The sequence below is a fragment of the Osmia bicornis genome, chromosome 1 (assembly GCF_907164935.1).
Source record: "Osmia bicornis bicornis chromosome 1, iOsmBic2.1, whole genome shotgun sequence".
Lineage (NCBI taxonomy): Eukaryota > Metazoa > Arthropoda > Insecta > Hymenoptera > Megachilidae > Osmia > Osmia bicornis.
In genome coordinates, this window is record NC_060216.1 from 13,798,270 (window position 1) to 13,810,116 (window position 11,847).

The following is an 11,847-nucleotide window of genomic DNA, read 5'->3' on the forward strand; positions in this document are numbered from 1 at the left end:
AGGTGCTCGAGGACGCTGGTTCCCTTTCTCTCGCTGCTGCGCCCGTGAGATACCGCAATAGACCCCATGGCTAGATCGCGTAGCCGGTAAGTATGGTGTAAGTAATTACAGCCGTACTTACATTCCCCGAGCCAAAACTGGTTTTCAACGGACAGCCTACTCGGCCCGTCACGGAAATCATAGTTTCAAAGGCCTCGAACAAACTTTCCATGAAAATTCCCCCAAAGATTTTCTAAATGGTGCAGCCTGCGGCACCGGTGTAGGAGCATTAATAATGTAAGTGTGCAGATGGTGTGCAGTGAGTGCGCGGTGGCGCTGACTAGGATCAATGTTCCGTTCCCGATCTATATAGTATTATACTACAGCGTGTGTGTGTGTGTGAGAGAGAAACAACACCGTTACAGAGGAATATATCCTGTAGGCGGTGCTTGGAAAACAAGAGTAGCAGGTTGAAACTGAAACTCAGAAATTTCAGGCCCGATTCGGTAAATCTCTCCATCCCCCATAGGTCAGAGATTAGGTTGTATTCTCACAAGCTTGTAATAACGTATTTTATAAATTTATTCACATGATTTAAATAAAATCAAGTATACAGTTGAAGTTCTTACGACACTGGTGTCGTGATCACCAAGCACATGCCTTCATCTTTTCTCACTCTTAATTCTGTACGCGACGAATAATATCTTACATATTTACATATCGTACAGTATCGTTGGACATATAAAATTACAAAAAGGTCGTCTACCTAGAGAATTGAAAATCGAAGCTAAAACACTCGCTCGCTTCATACATTCTCTCTCTCTTAGGACGTAATCGTGTATAATGTTTATGTACATATTGTAGCTGTATTTACATATCGCGCTCATTATAATAGAATATGTACACGCTCATGAACGATTTCCCGCAAAGGAGACGTGTTTATCGCTCGCTGACTCCTTGGCTTCTTGCGAGACGCCATTCAGAAGTTTCGCGCCCGCGCGCGCGCGCACCGTACCGGAGGAGGATGAACGACAACAAAAGAAGGGGACGGAGCAGCAATGCCAGGAGTGGAAAAGTGAACAATTACAAAGAGCGAGCGCGTCTCGCGAGAAGCGAGCAAGTAGCATCGGCTAATCATCCCGAGAACCTGTGACACTCAGAAAATAATATCTTTCGTTCGTCAGAATGAACACGTCCCCCTGTGTGAACACAAAAAGCAAGACCAAGCTTCTTCCTTCTGAGAACGTATCACAATCGTCGCGAAGCTAGACGAGGTAGGCCTGTCCGGAGGATGGCGGGGGCGGAGGGGGCGGGGGTTGCTGCTGCCTCCAGGCGGTCCTCTCCAAGGTGGAATAGTCCGAGTCGATGGAGGAGTATATATGCTCGGATAGGGGTCTCCTGTGATCCTCGCTGCTACCGCTGCTGACCGTCGTGGCGATGAGGTTGTTACCTGGTACCGCGTCTCGATAAGCGTGATTGACGGTCAGCCTGGGCTGCGGCGACGAAGGAGGTTGCTGCGGTACGGACACGGTACCGCAGGAGTAGGCGGGAGGAGGTGCGTGCTGCAGCATCAGTGCGGTCGTCGGAGAGGAATCCTTGAAGAAAGTACGCTGCCTTTCTTGCGCGCGTAGGGTGGACATGCTACTCTTCTCGCTACCTACCCCGTCCAGAGTGTACGTATTGATGTTACGCTTGTAAACCAGCGGCGAGGATTTACTCTCGACGGAGATGTCTCCCGTGTTGGTTGAAGGGATCGCGTACCGGAGGCGTTCCCAAAACCTCTTCTCCCCCCACGTGAGTATCGCCGCCGCGGTGCGTAGGTAAGGTCGCAGCTCGCGATCGCGCTCCACTTCCGGACACGCGTGGCCCGCCTGCACGATAATAAATTGGGCGGCCCGACCGCGGAACGCCTCGTGTAGCGCCGCCCGGAACTCAAAGCGGGACCACTCGGTCTGCAGGAAGTTGCGAGTCAGGACGAGCAGCACGCGGCGCGACGCGTCCACTGCCTCCAGAATGACCGGGGCCGGAGCAGAAGCCCGAAGCACGCAAGGGAGATCGCGATGGTGCAGGCACAGTCGGAGACCCGCGGTACCGTGCTCGAGCTCGACGGCCAGCGAGTGCAGCACGAAGTCCTCGTCGTTGGGGCTGTAGCAGACATAGCAATCGTACGGGCGTTCACGGTCGCCGTCGCAGCAAGCGGACATCGGTGCCGCAGAAGGCATTGTCGCCGTGCCAACGGTGGATTTCCCTGGTTTCGCGCGCAGAAACCGCAAACCGTATTTCGAGTAGGCCCAGGCGCCCACTGGCTCGCGGAATATAAATGCGAGGACTATGATCACCAGAAGGACTAACACCGCGGACAAGGTAGCCGCTACCAGAGGCAGGTAATCGGAAATCATGATGCTCTCTATCACGCCTCCCTGAGAAAAGTAATCGGAACAGACCGTCTCATTGACGTTCAACCGCCGACGGTAAGCGGGTCTCGCGTCACCCCCATAGTAACACCATACGTCGCTAGCGTCCACCACTTTGTGCGCATTGTCCGACACCCACGAGGACAGTTCTTGGAGGAACTTGCAGCGACAGGACCACGGATTACTGCCCAGGGACAGCTCCACGAGCTTAGCGTTCAGAGTGACTTGCCACACAGGGAAGGTCACCAGTCGATTACCACTGAGTCTTAGTATCTCGAGGGAGTGTAACGGCAGGAAGGTCAGGTTACTGATAAAACCAATCAGGTTGTTCTGCAAGTACAGTTCGCGCAGATGGGATAAGCGTTCGAACTCGAATCCCTTCAGTTCGCGAATTCGATTGTCCTCGAGGTGAAGAATTTGCAGGTTGTTCAGACCGTTGAAGGTACGGTTCTGAATGGACTCGATGCCGCTTGCGTTCACGTAAAGCACCCGCATATTCTTGCGCCCAATGAACACGTGATTTTGCAACTCGCGTAACACGTTACCGTCTAGGTACACCTCGGTCGCGTCCATCGGTATGCGCCTGGGGATCTCCTCGACGCTGAGGCCGGAGCAGTCCACGGCGTTCGTTTTCCATGTGCGGTCGTTATAGCACTTGCAGCCGGCCGGGCAGGTCATCTCGCAGTCACACGCATCGAAGTCACAGCAATGGCAAAGGGCGAAACAGTGGGCCTCGTAGCGACAGAGGAACTGCTCGGCCCGCGCCGTGGAAGCGGGTACGATGGCTACGCCACGTGGACCGGATGTGCGACACATCACGTTGTCTAGGTCCATAATGCGAGGGTACTCCCCCGTCGACGTCTGATTGTTGATCGACGGCAGCCAGTCCATAGAGCAGTTGCAATTGAAGGGATTGCCTCCGATGTAGAACTCGGGCAGAGGCTTGTCCTCGGGGACCTTGGTCAATAGCAACGACGTTAGCTCCATTGTCTCGATCATGTTCGCGTACATGTCGACTCTGGTCAGGTTCACCTTATCCGTGAAGGTATTGGGGCGTACCACGCTGATGTAGTTATTGTTAATGAACAGTAACTCTACACTGTCGGGCACAGACAGAGGCGACAATTCCGTGATGCGGTTGTGACTTGCGTCCAGTGTCTTCACCTTGGAGTCACGGATCTCGTAGTAATTCCCCAGACTTTCGATGAAGTTTCCGTGTATGTCCAGCCATTTTAGGTTCACAGGGATGAAGGCATAATCGAACCACTCGATGTGATTTTCTGATAAATTCAGTAACAACAGACTGGCGATGCTGGTGAAGACACCATTAATGTCCGATAGGAAGTTCCCGTCCAGCCGGATCGCCTCCAGTCGCTGGTTACGTTCGAACGCGTATCTTTCGACGTGCTGCACTTTGTTCCTGGCCAGATTCAGGATCTGCAGATTGGGCAGATCCCAGAGCATCCCGCGCGATAGATTCCCGATATCGTTACCGATCAACCGCAATCCGGTTAGTTGATCCAGATTGCGGAACGAACCATTGTAGAAACTGCTGATCCGGTTCTCGCCTAGGTCGAGGGTTTTCAAGAGAGCCAGGTCGCGCAGCGCGTCAGGCACGGCCGTAAGCTCGTTACCGCTCAAATCCAGTTCCTTCAAATCGGAACAGTTGCGAAACGCCAGCGGGTCGATGCTCGCGATAGAGTTGCCGGACAACGTGAGCCGATTCAGCACGAACAGGCCGTTGAACAGTTGTGCTCCCACGGTGTGCAGCTTGTTGTCGGACAGCTCAAGGGTATGTAGGTTGTACAGGGGCAGAAAGGCGTTGCTCTCTATACGATCTATAGAATTGTTTCTCAGATCAAGGATCTGAAGGAAGAAGAGGTCCTTGAACATACGAGCATCGATGTGCGTTAGTAGATTGTACGATAAATCCAGGACGATCAGTCTAATTAATCCCAGGAACGTTGTCTCGTCCACTCGGTCGCTGCCCAACCGATTGCCCGCCAGATTGAGCACCAGCAGCTGCTCCAACCGGGTGAATATACCCTTCGGCAGGTCGCGCAGTCCGTTGTACGCCAGGTGTATCTCTCGGAGATCCCTCGTACTGACGAACAGGCCCTCGGGCAACGAATCCAGGGAGTTATAACTGGCATTAAAGGTACGCAGTACAGTCAGTCCGCTGAGCGCGTCACCGGCAATCTCCACGATCGTATTCCGCTGCAGGTGTAACTCTTGCAACTGACGCAGACCGAGCAGCGGACTGTTCTGAGGTAGGCGTTTGATGTCGTTCCGTGACAAGTCCAGAATGCGAATGTCTGCTCGACAAGGCTCCTCGGGCAGGATGTCCCTTCGGTTCAACCCTATCTCGTTCACATCCCGCAGGCGGTTGCCGGTGAGGTTTAACGTTTGAAGATTATCCAGTCCGCAAAGTAGTCCTACTGGAAGCGCCTGCACGTTGCTTTCCAACAACTCCAATGTGTGCAGCTCCCGCAGGCCAAGCAGTGAATCCGGGGCGAGCTCCAGATAACGACCCGCACCCCAGACCGCGTTGAAGGTTTGCACGGTTAGTCTCTTTAGCTCCAGCAGTGGTTGGAAGGCTCCTTCGGGTATTCGTAGTACCTTGCACCCGTGCACGTGGAGGTCGTGCAGGCTGGTCAAGCGCTGCCAGCTCTGCGCGTTAAAGCTGCTCTCAAAGTGATGGACGTCACTGCAACGGATCCGCAATTTCAGAGCGCCGTCCAACGACGAGACCAGGTTGGTGATTGTGCCGGGATCCAATACCCTGAGAGAGCAGTCCGCGGAACGCGTCTCGTTTCCACCCTCGGACAACCACTTGCAGGAGGCCCCGGTGGACTCCGAGAGGATCGTCAACAGCAAAGCCGCGTTGATCAGCGTCATGAAAACATACTTGGCTGTCATCTTGGGCTGCGACGTTAAGCTTAACGAACGAACCCGGTCACTTTCGGAATATAGGGAAGCTCACCCTCCTTTCTCACACTCGCACAGCGATGACACACGCACGCACATACACACGCGAGCGAGTGCGAGCGCGAGCGCGCGCGCGCTCGTGCACCTCCTATCACGTAAGTACGGACCGGCCCATTTCTCTTGCCCTTTAGTCGTGGGCTGGTGGAGAGACACCCTTACGATATTCCACTGGGTTTCTCACTCGCGAACCGGCGCCTTTCCTTTCGTTCTTACACACACTTTAGCGGGTAGCTAATGTCGTCAGGTGGTTTAAAGAGGAACACGATTGAATGAAACGACAGAACGAAAACAGTCTGTACTGAACCGTTTGCGCGAAGCGCCCGTGCACCTCCGTACACTCGCCTCGCATCAAGCACTAGCACTGATCTAGCAGACCGCTGCTGAGCGCGCATCATCGGCATTCCGATGCCGTTCCTCTTCGATTTCGATTTCCAACGCTAGAGTGCGCCAGAACTCAAAGCACAGGCGGCCATATGGCCGCTGATATTTTATTATACTTCATGCCCATTGGTGCATTTTTTAGGTGCCAGACCGTGACTCTAATCAATGCTGTGGCAAATTTTTTGAAACAACTTGTTTCAATAATAGCAATTCCTTTCTGGAAATTATTAAATCAATAAAATGGTTTGATATAAAGGGCTTGATGCCGTATATAGAGTACGCAGGATTCGGAGCTTAAACCTAATTTTATCAGATTTTAAACCTAGGGTGCCTTAGATTAAAGACGGTACTGCTTTGGCATTTCAAAACCACACGTTCTTTTCAAAATAGCTAAATTATTACAAATTTTACCTTCAAATTATCATAATTATTACATGGATGAAGTAATTGATGATCGTTTTAACTTATTATTGTGGTAAACTAATAAAATAGTGCGAAACTGAACATAATAAGCTTCCCTAGAGAAAATGGCGGAGAGTATGAATTTTTCAAATTCTAGTTGTGAAGATATTAATTTAGAAAAGAGTAATATTATAATATTATTATAACATTTACTATATAACTCAGAAATATTAATTATTTAATAAAATTTGATACCTACGTGTCTTTTTCCGCCATCTAGGGAATGTGATTTTAAAAAACGACACCGGGGGTCGCTACTGTCCCATTATTGCTATAATTGGTGGAGGCCGATTCCAGCGACCAGTTCAATTTCATCCAGAAGCTTACGTAGCAAGTTCCTGTGACTTCATTTGTAGCGGGGAATCCATTTGTCAACATTCTTTAAACAGTATACGTTTATTATTCCAAGCTATTTCCAAGATGAGATTAATTCATATAACCATCTTTCTGGCTACAACAATTTGTTGTATTGCGGGTAAGGAGGGTAAGTAAGAAACAATATATTTCCTTTCTTTTAAGTATACAGTTATGTAGGCGACATATTTTTTTTTTTAATTTCCTGGTATGCGTAGATAAACTAATGAATATGAATTAGTGATAGAGATTTTTCATTTTTACGATGCAGATACCGTTCACCCGTATCGCTTTCGTTTTGCTGACGCTTGGGAAAATACGTATATGATGCAATTTGTTTTTCATTTGTTTTCATTATTTATTCAGTTCAAACCATTTTATTGATTTTATGCGTCTAGCGGGAATTTTTTTATAATTCAAATAACTTTTAGAGGATTTTGTTTAGTGTAATTTATTTTTACCAAGCAGATAAATAATTTATCAACATCCAGTATATCAAACATATTTATTTCTTTCAATATAATATTAATTCTTTGGACAGCTGTTGCAGCACCACAAGACAAGGAAATTAAGGGTCAGCAGACAACGGATACAACCAATACTGTTCCTAAAATTTATCCTAACACTGAAGCTTCTAACATTACTGCTAATATTAATAAAACTAACAGCAATATCACTGCTCCTGCTGCTAAGAATATTACAGAAGATCCTGCTCCTGCTATCATTGAAACTACACCTAACACTGCTATTCCTAATAACATTACCACTGATTCAGCTCCGTCTGTTTCTTCCTTACCACCAACTAAAATTGTGCCAACAATAACTACAACAAACACTACAAAAATAATACCTCCAGTAACAACTAACATGCCTGTACCCACGGTTACTGACAGTCCATCAACAGTTCCACCTCCACCTGCAACAACAGCAGTTCCAGCGTCAACAAAACAAGCTCCTCCATCACCATCCAAGGAAAGACACTTTGATGGGCTCAGTTTCTTAGGTATGTTTATTGATTTTTCAAAAGAAATTGGACAGTGGGTAATGGATGGGTATTCATTTACTTTTCTAGGAGGAATTATTTTGGCTACATCTTTGATGGCTATTGGCGCACTTTCATGGAAATTCTATAGGACATTCAACGAACGGAACTATCGCACTCTATGATGCCGCGGAAGTCATCGCTAAAAGAATTCCATTTTCAAGTAAACGCAATCAATCGAACTGAAAACTATGAATTTCACCGTTCCAGTATTGCGTATTTTTATAACGCACTTAAGTGGCGCGAGATTTAAGTGCTCTTAGTAATGTGATGTGTAAACGCGCGGTTTTCTTTGTACTAAAATAAGAAAAAGCAAAAAAGATTACGGGCTATAATATTGTTTTCTCTGGACGCGCATCGGGAAGGACGTACGTGCACATGCGCAAGAGTTGACCAATCAAATCCGCATTCCAAGGAGATCAATTCTACGGAATAACGATCAATGTATTATTTTGTTTTTAAATAATTGTATAGCAGCGAGTATGGAGGCTTTTTTAGGGAAAATGGCGGTGTAGGGAGGAGGAGTTACTAAAATTATTTTTAAAAAATCAATAAAACTTTGAATTATTAAATATTATAAAATTTAGCGTTTAAATTTCAAAATTTTGAAATTCAGTTTTCCAAGATTTCAGAATCTCAAAACTCCAATTCCAAAATTTTTAAATACAAAATTCCAATAAATATTTAATGAAATTTTCCCTGCTAAACCTTGACTCACTACTGGACACGCATTGGTGCCTTTTCCCCTCAGATCGCAATCTTTCCCTAGGAAAACCTCCCATTCTCGGAACTGTACCTAAAGGTTCCTAACCAAAATACGACTCAGATGGTATAAACAAAGGTATAACTTTTCGGGAATCAGGTCTGTAGAATTGTTCTTCGAAATGATCCTTACCCTTCAGATAATATTTGTTTAAAAATTTTGGACGATGTTTTCTAGCACTTGAAGGAAGAAACCGACGTTCGTACGAGTAAAATACAGAAGCTCCACCATAAGATTTTATTAAATAATATTTTTGCGAAATCTTTGTGCGTTTCCAAAAAGAAATGAAATTTTTTAATTTTGATCTTCGCACCTGTTGAAGAAACATGACAATTTTATTTTATTTTTTTCGCTTAAAGAATTTTCTTTTTACCAGCGTTACTATAGATGCATCATAATCACGGTCGATGATACTGATTCCTAAAACTCCCTCGACATTTTTTAATTCACTGATACATTCTCCCATGGGACGATGGTTTTCTCCCATCAGCTTTCCTGTAACATTGTATGTACAGTCGAGGTGACTTGAAGGATCGCGTACCTAACTTTGGAAACATATAATTATAAGAAAGATATATATTATTAAATACGGCCTAAAATAATATAATATTATTTACGTTTAACAAGCTATGTAAAATAATTGCTTATATCAATTATACATGATTAATACTATGCAATTAAAAGAGAAGTAATTACCCAAATGTTCCCATTCCTCTGATTCAATTTTTTCAATCATATTTTTGATTCTATCATTTTCAATATTAATATCATTGACCATTTTTATAGTTTCTTGGGAAAAAAGGAGCTGGATCATTGAATCAGGAAGAGGATGTGTTCGCCATTTAGATCTAGTATTTATCAAAGTCAACATTTCTTTATTTTTCATTTCTGTACAAAATGGTGACCATTCTTTTTTTCCACATTCTATGAATATAAAATAAACGTCCTTGGAATCCCAGTTGTAGGTTTTGAAGTGGAGAGATTTTGGATTGAAACAGAATATTTTGTCTTCGATTCCTATGATCGAGGTCAAAATGTCACCCAGATGGACTCGGCATGGGTTTGCTGCCAATCTCTCAGCTAAGTAGCATGCCAATGTTTTTTCGAGAATGTTGCCCGTGTACGTGTTCGTGATCGCCTCGAGAAACGTGTATAAGGCGACGACCAAGGCGGAGCTACTTCCAAGACCACGTTTCATCGGCACGTTGGACGCGATTACGATTTTAAATCCGGGAACGTTTGCTGTTAACGGTATTGATCGCGTTACGACGAACGCATGTGACTTTTTGTATAGTGGACTCGCGGTATATTGCCGTGAAAAGAGGAAAAATTCTTAGAAATGTTGATATAGTAAGGGCACACATGTGGGCATTGGGAATTAAGGAGTTAGGGTGGATCTGGACCATAAAAAGTTTCGTCCAGTTTTATTATTATTTTAAAATCCGAGAATTCCGGAATTCCAGGCTCCTAAAAGTTTGAAATTTCTAAAATTTAGAAATTTCCAAATTTTAGACTTCCAAAGATTCCAAGTCTCTAGAATTTCATACTAATAAAGTTCCAGAATTCGAGAATTTCAAAGTTTTAAGGTTTTAATCTTACAACTACAAAACTCCGAAATTCTAAATATTTTGGAATTCCAGTTTCAGGATTCCATATTTGTAAAATTAGGGTAATAGAATTTCCTCATTTGACAATATAACCACAGTTCACACACTGACTGCCATAACTTTTCAAGGACAAAGCCTTTAAAAACTTATGAAACAAAAATTGCAACTTAATTAGAAACTAAAAGTATACCTCGTCTGGTCTTGAAACTTTGTATCGTTCCCTTTACATATCGTACCCACAAACTTTCTTCCGTTGATATTTCAAGTGACTCGGTGTTCAAATAAATGTCGAATACTTTACTACCGACTATTTCCTCTGCCATTGTTTTAACGTAACACCATTTATTTCCATGACTTCGTTTGCCAACTACCACAGTGACAAGTTGAACGGCCTGTTTTATATCAACGAGAAAGATAAATGTTTCGTAAAATGGACAAACTTCCACCTACCATGGACAATGATTTGCTCTCTACATTTCGGTTTTTCCCGCCTATTGTCAGACTTCCGGGTGCGTACACGGCACAGGTTGGGTAAGTTCCATAATATTTTGTAAATTCTTCCTCAGCTTTTGTTTTTAAATCATCGATGCTGGACGTTTTTGGAATTTTGTCCAGAACATTATTGCTTAAATATGGTTTCATCGTAATAACGAATTACAAATTATTGTAATTTCTTTCATTTGACATTTCCTATTGCAAAAAAAAAGTAAAGAACGCATTTTTCTTCTTTGATTTGTTTTAGCTTCGGTTAAAACATTTTGTATATATTCTTTCTTAAACCGTGTGTCTGTACATACAAGAAAAAAGCACAATTAGTACTTTTCTATTTCTGTGAAGTGCGTCGAAACGTAATATCCGTGACATTTACGCAGCAGAGATACAGATAAGAAAAGTAGTAATCAATGTTTGGAATTATTGTATTTGCTATGAAATCATTTCATTTCTTTTAATTCTCAAAGGAAGGTGACCTGGTCAATCGTGACCCAGATCACCGATCGGGCATCGATTAAAATTTGGCGAAAGGAATTCGATAATATTTATCAAATTAATTTGAAAATTATTCCTCTGTCATCGGAGAGTGAAATCCAATTCTCCAAATAATTCTTTTCTAATTTCTAACATTCTCCAATTGAATTTACAAAAATATAAATATTCAATTCATTTTCAATTTGATTACAAATACGATTGTTAATACTCATTTTGGTCTTCACGGACTGGAAACATAAAGCTGCAATATCCTTTTATCAGCTACGCTTATGTTACTGGTGATAGCATAACGGAAATTACTGGTATATTGGCATGAAAACCGCATGCTGCATATGCTTATCCATACAGTACGATAATGAGTTGTACGTCACAAATGTCACGTAATTATCATACAACATGAGGCATTCAACTCATGGTAGATACGTATTATGTAAATTCCATTGCAATTCATTTAAAATCAAATAATTATAAGATATTTTATAGTAAAAGAACAAGGAGGAAGCAATTTGGCGCCGGAAGTAAGCGTCTAGGGGGTAGAGGAGACGATATTATAGGCCCTAAGGCTTATAGTTAGGACCTTATCTATGAAGGCCATAGGATATTTTATATTATATACAATGTCTGCCCTGCATCATATGTGCGGGCTGACTGATAGTGGCTGACTTTGGCCATTATAGAGCAAGGAGTCCAGGGCTTTCAATTTAGCGCCTGGACTTTACATATGGAAACCAAGGTACATCTATTATGGAAATACCTCTATGTAAGCTATAAAAGAATTATCAAAACAGTGTGACTTCTCCTTTCTCCAACGTAAGGTTTTTAGTCAGTGATCCATAGTTGGGTTTTGGTACATGCACCATTACAATCCAG

At 44.0% G+C, this 11,847-nt stretch overlaps 3 protein-coding genes across 3 annotated transcripts; 1 reads left to right on the forward strand and 2 right to left on the reverse strand.

Annotated features, from left to right (window-relative positions):
* Window positions 1–557: 557 nt before the first annotated feature.
* LOC114870885 (toll-like receptor 7) lies at window positions 558–5,728 on the reverse strand. Its single transcript, XM_029176084.2, has one exon. The coding sequence runs from the start codon at window positions 5,310–5,312 to the stop codon at window positions 1,245–1,247; it is 4,068 nt and encodes a 1,355-aa protein (XP_029031917.1). The 5' UTR covers window positions 5,313–5,728; the 3' UTR covers window positions 558–1,244.
* Window positions 5,729–6,506: 778 nt separating this feature from the next.
* On the forward strand, window positions 6,507–9,055 carry LOC114883179 (sialomucin core protein 24-like). The gene is made up of 3 exons (XM_029200718.2): window positions 6,507–6,708; window positions 7,120–7,581; window positions 7,651–9,055. The coding sequence occupies exons 1-3, from the start codon at window positions 6,645–6,647 to the stop codon at window positions 7,743–7,745; spliced, it is 621 nt and encodes a 206-aa protein (XP_029056551.1). The 5' UTR covers window positions 6,507–6,644; the 3' UTR covers window positions 7,746–9,055.
* On the reverse strand, window positions 8,966–11,799 carry LOC114883199 (galactokinase-like). The gene is made up of 4 exons (XM_046288387.1): window positions 10,441–11,799; window positions 10,181–10,382; window positions 9,080–9,625; window positions 8,966–8,976 (listed from the first exon to the last, which is right to left on the reverse strand). The coding sequence occupies exons 1-4, from the start codon at window positions 10,630–10,632 to the stop codon at window positions 8,966–8,968; spliced, it is 951 nt and encodes a 316-aa protein (XP_046144343.1). The 5' UTR covers window positions 10,633–11,799.
* Window positions 11,800–11,847: the final 48 nt, after the last annotated feature.

What these genes read in the sequence shown, in the direction of transcription:
- LOC114883199 (XM_046288387.1), bottom strand. Translation starts at nt 10,632, where the DNA reads ATGAAACCATATTTAAGCAATAATGTTCTGGACAAAATTCCAAAAACG. An exon ending in AGAGCAAATCATTGTCCATG is followed by an intron (nt 10,383 to 10,440) that starts GTAGGTGGAAGT and finishes GATATAAAACAG; the next exon opens with GCCGTTCAACTTGTCACTGT. An exon ending in AAGTTTCAAGACCAGACGAG is followed by an intron (nt 9,626 to 10,180) that starts GTATACTTTTAG and finishes TACCGTTAACAG; the next exon opens with CAAACGTTCCCGGATTTAAA.
- LOC114870885 (XM_029176084.2), bottom strand. Translation starts at nt 5,312, where the DNA reads ATGACAGCCAAGTATGTTTTCATGACGCTGATCAACGCGGCTTTGCTG.
- LOC114883179 (XM_029200718.2), top strand. Translation starts at nt 6,645, where the DNA reads ATGAGATTAATTCATATAACCATCTTTCTGGCTACAACAATTTGTTGT. An exon ending in TTGTATTGCGGGTAAGGAGG is followed by an intron (nt 6,709 to 7,119) that starts GTAAGTAAGAAA and finishes TTCTTTGGACAG; the next exon opens with CTGTTGCAGCACCACAAGAC. An exon ending in TGATGGGCTCAGTTTCTTAG is followed by an intron (nt 7,582 to 7,650) that starts GTATGTTTATTG and finishes TTACTTTTCTAG; the next exon opens with GAGGAATTATTTTGGCTACA.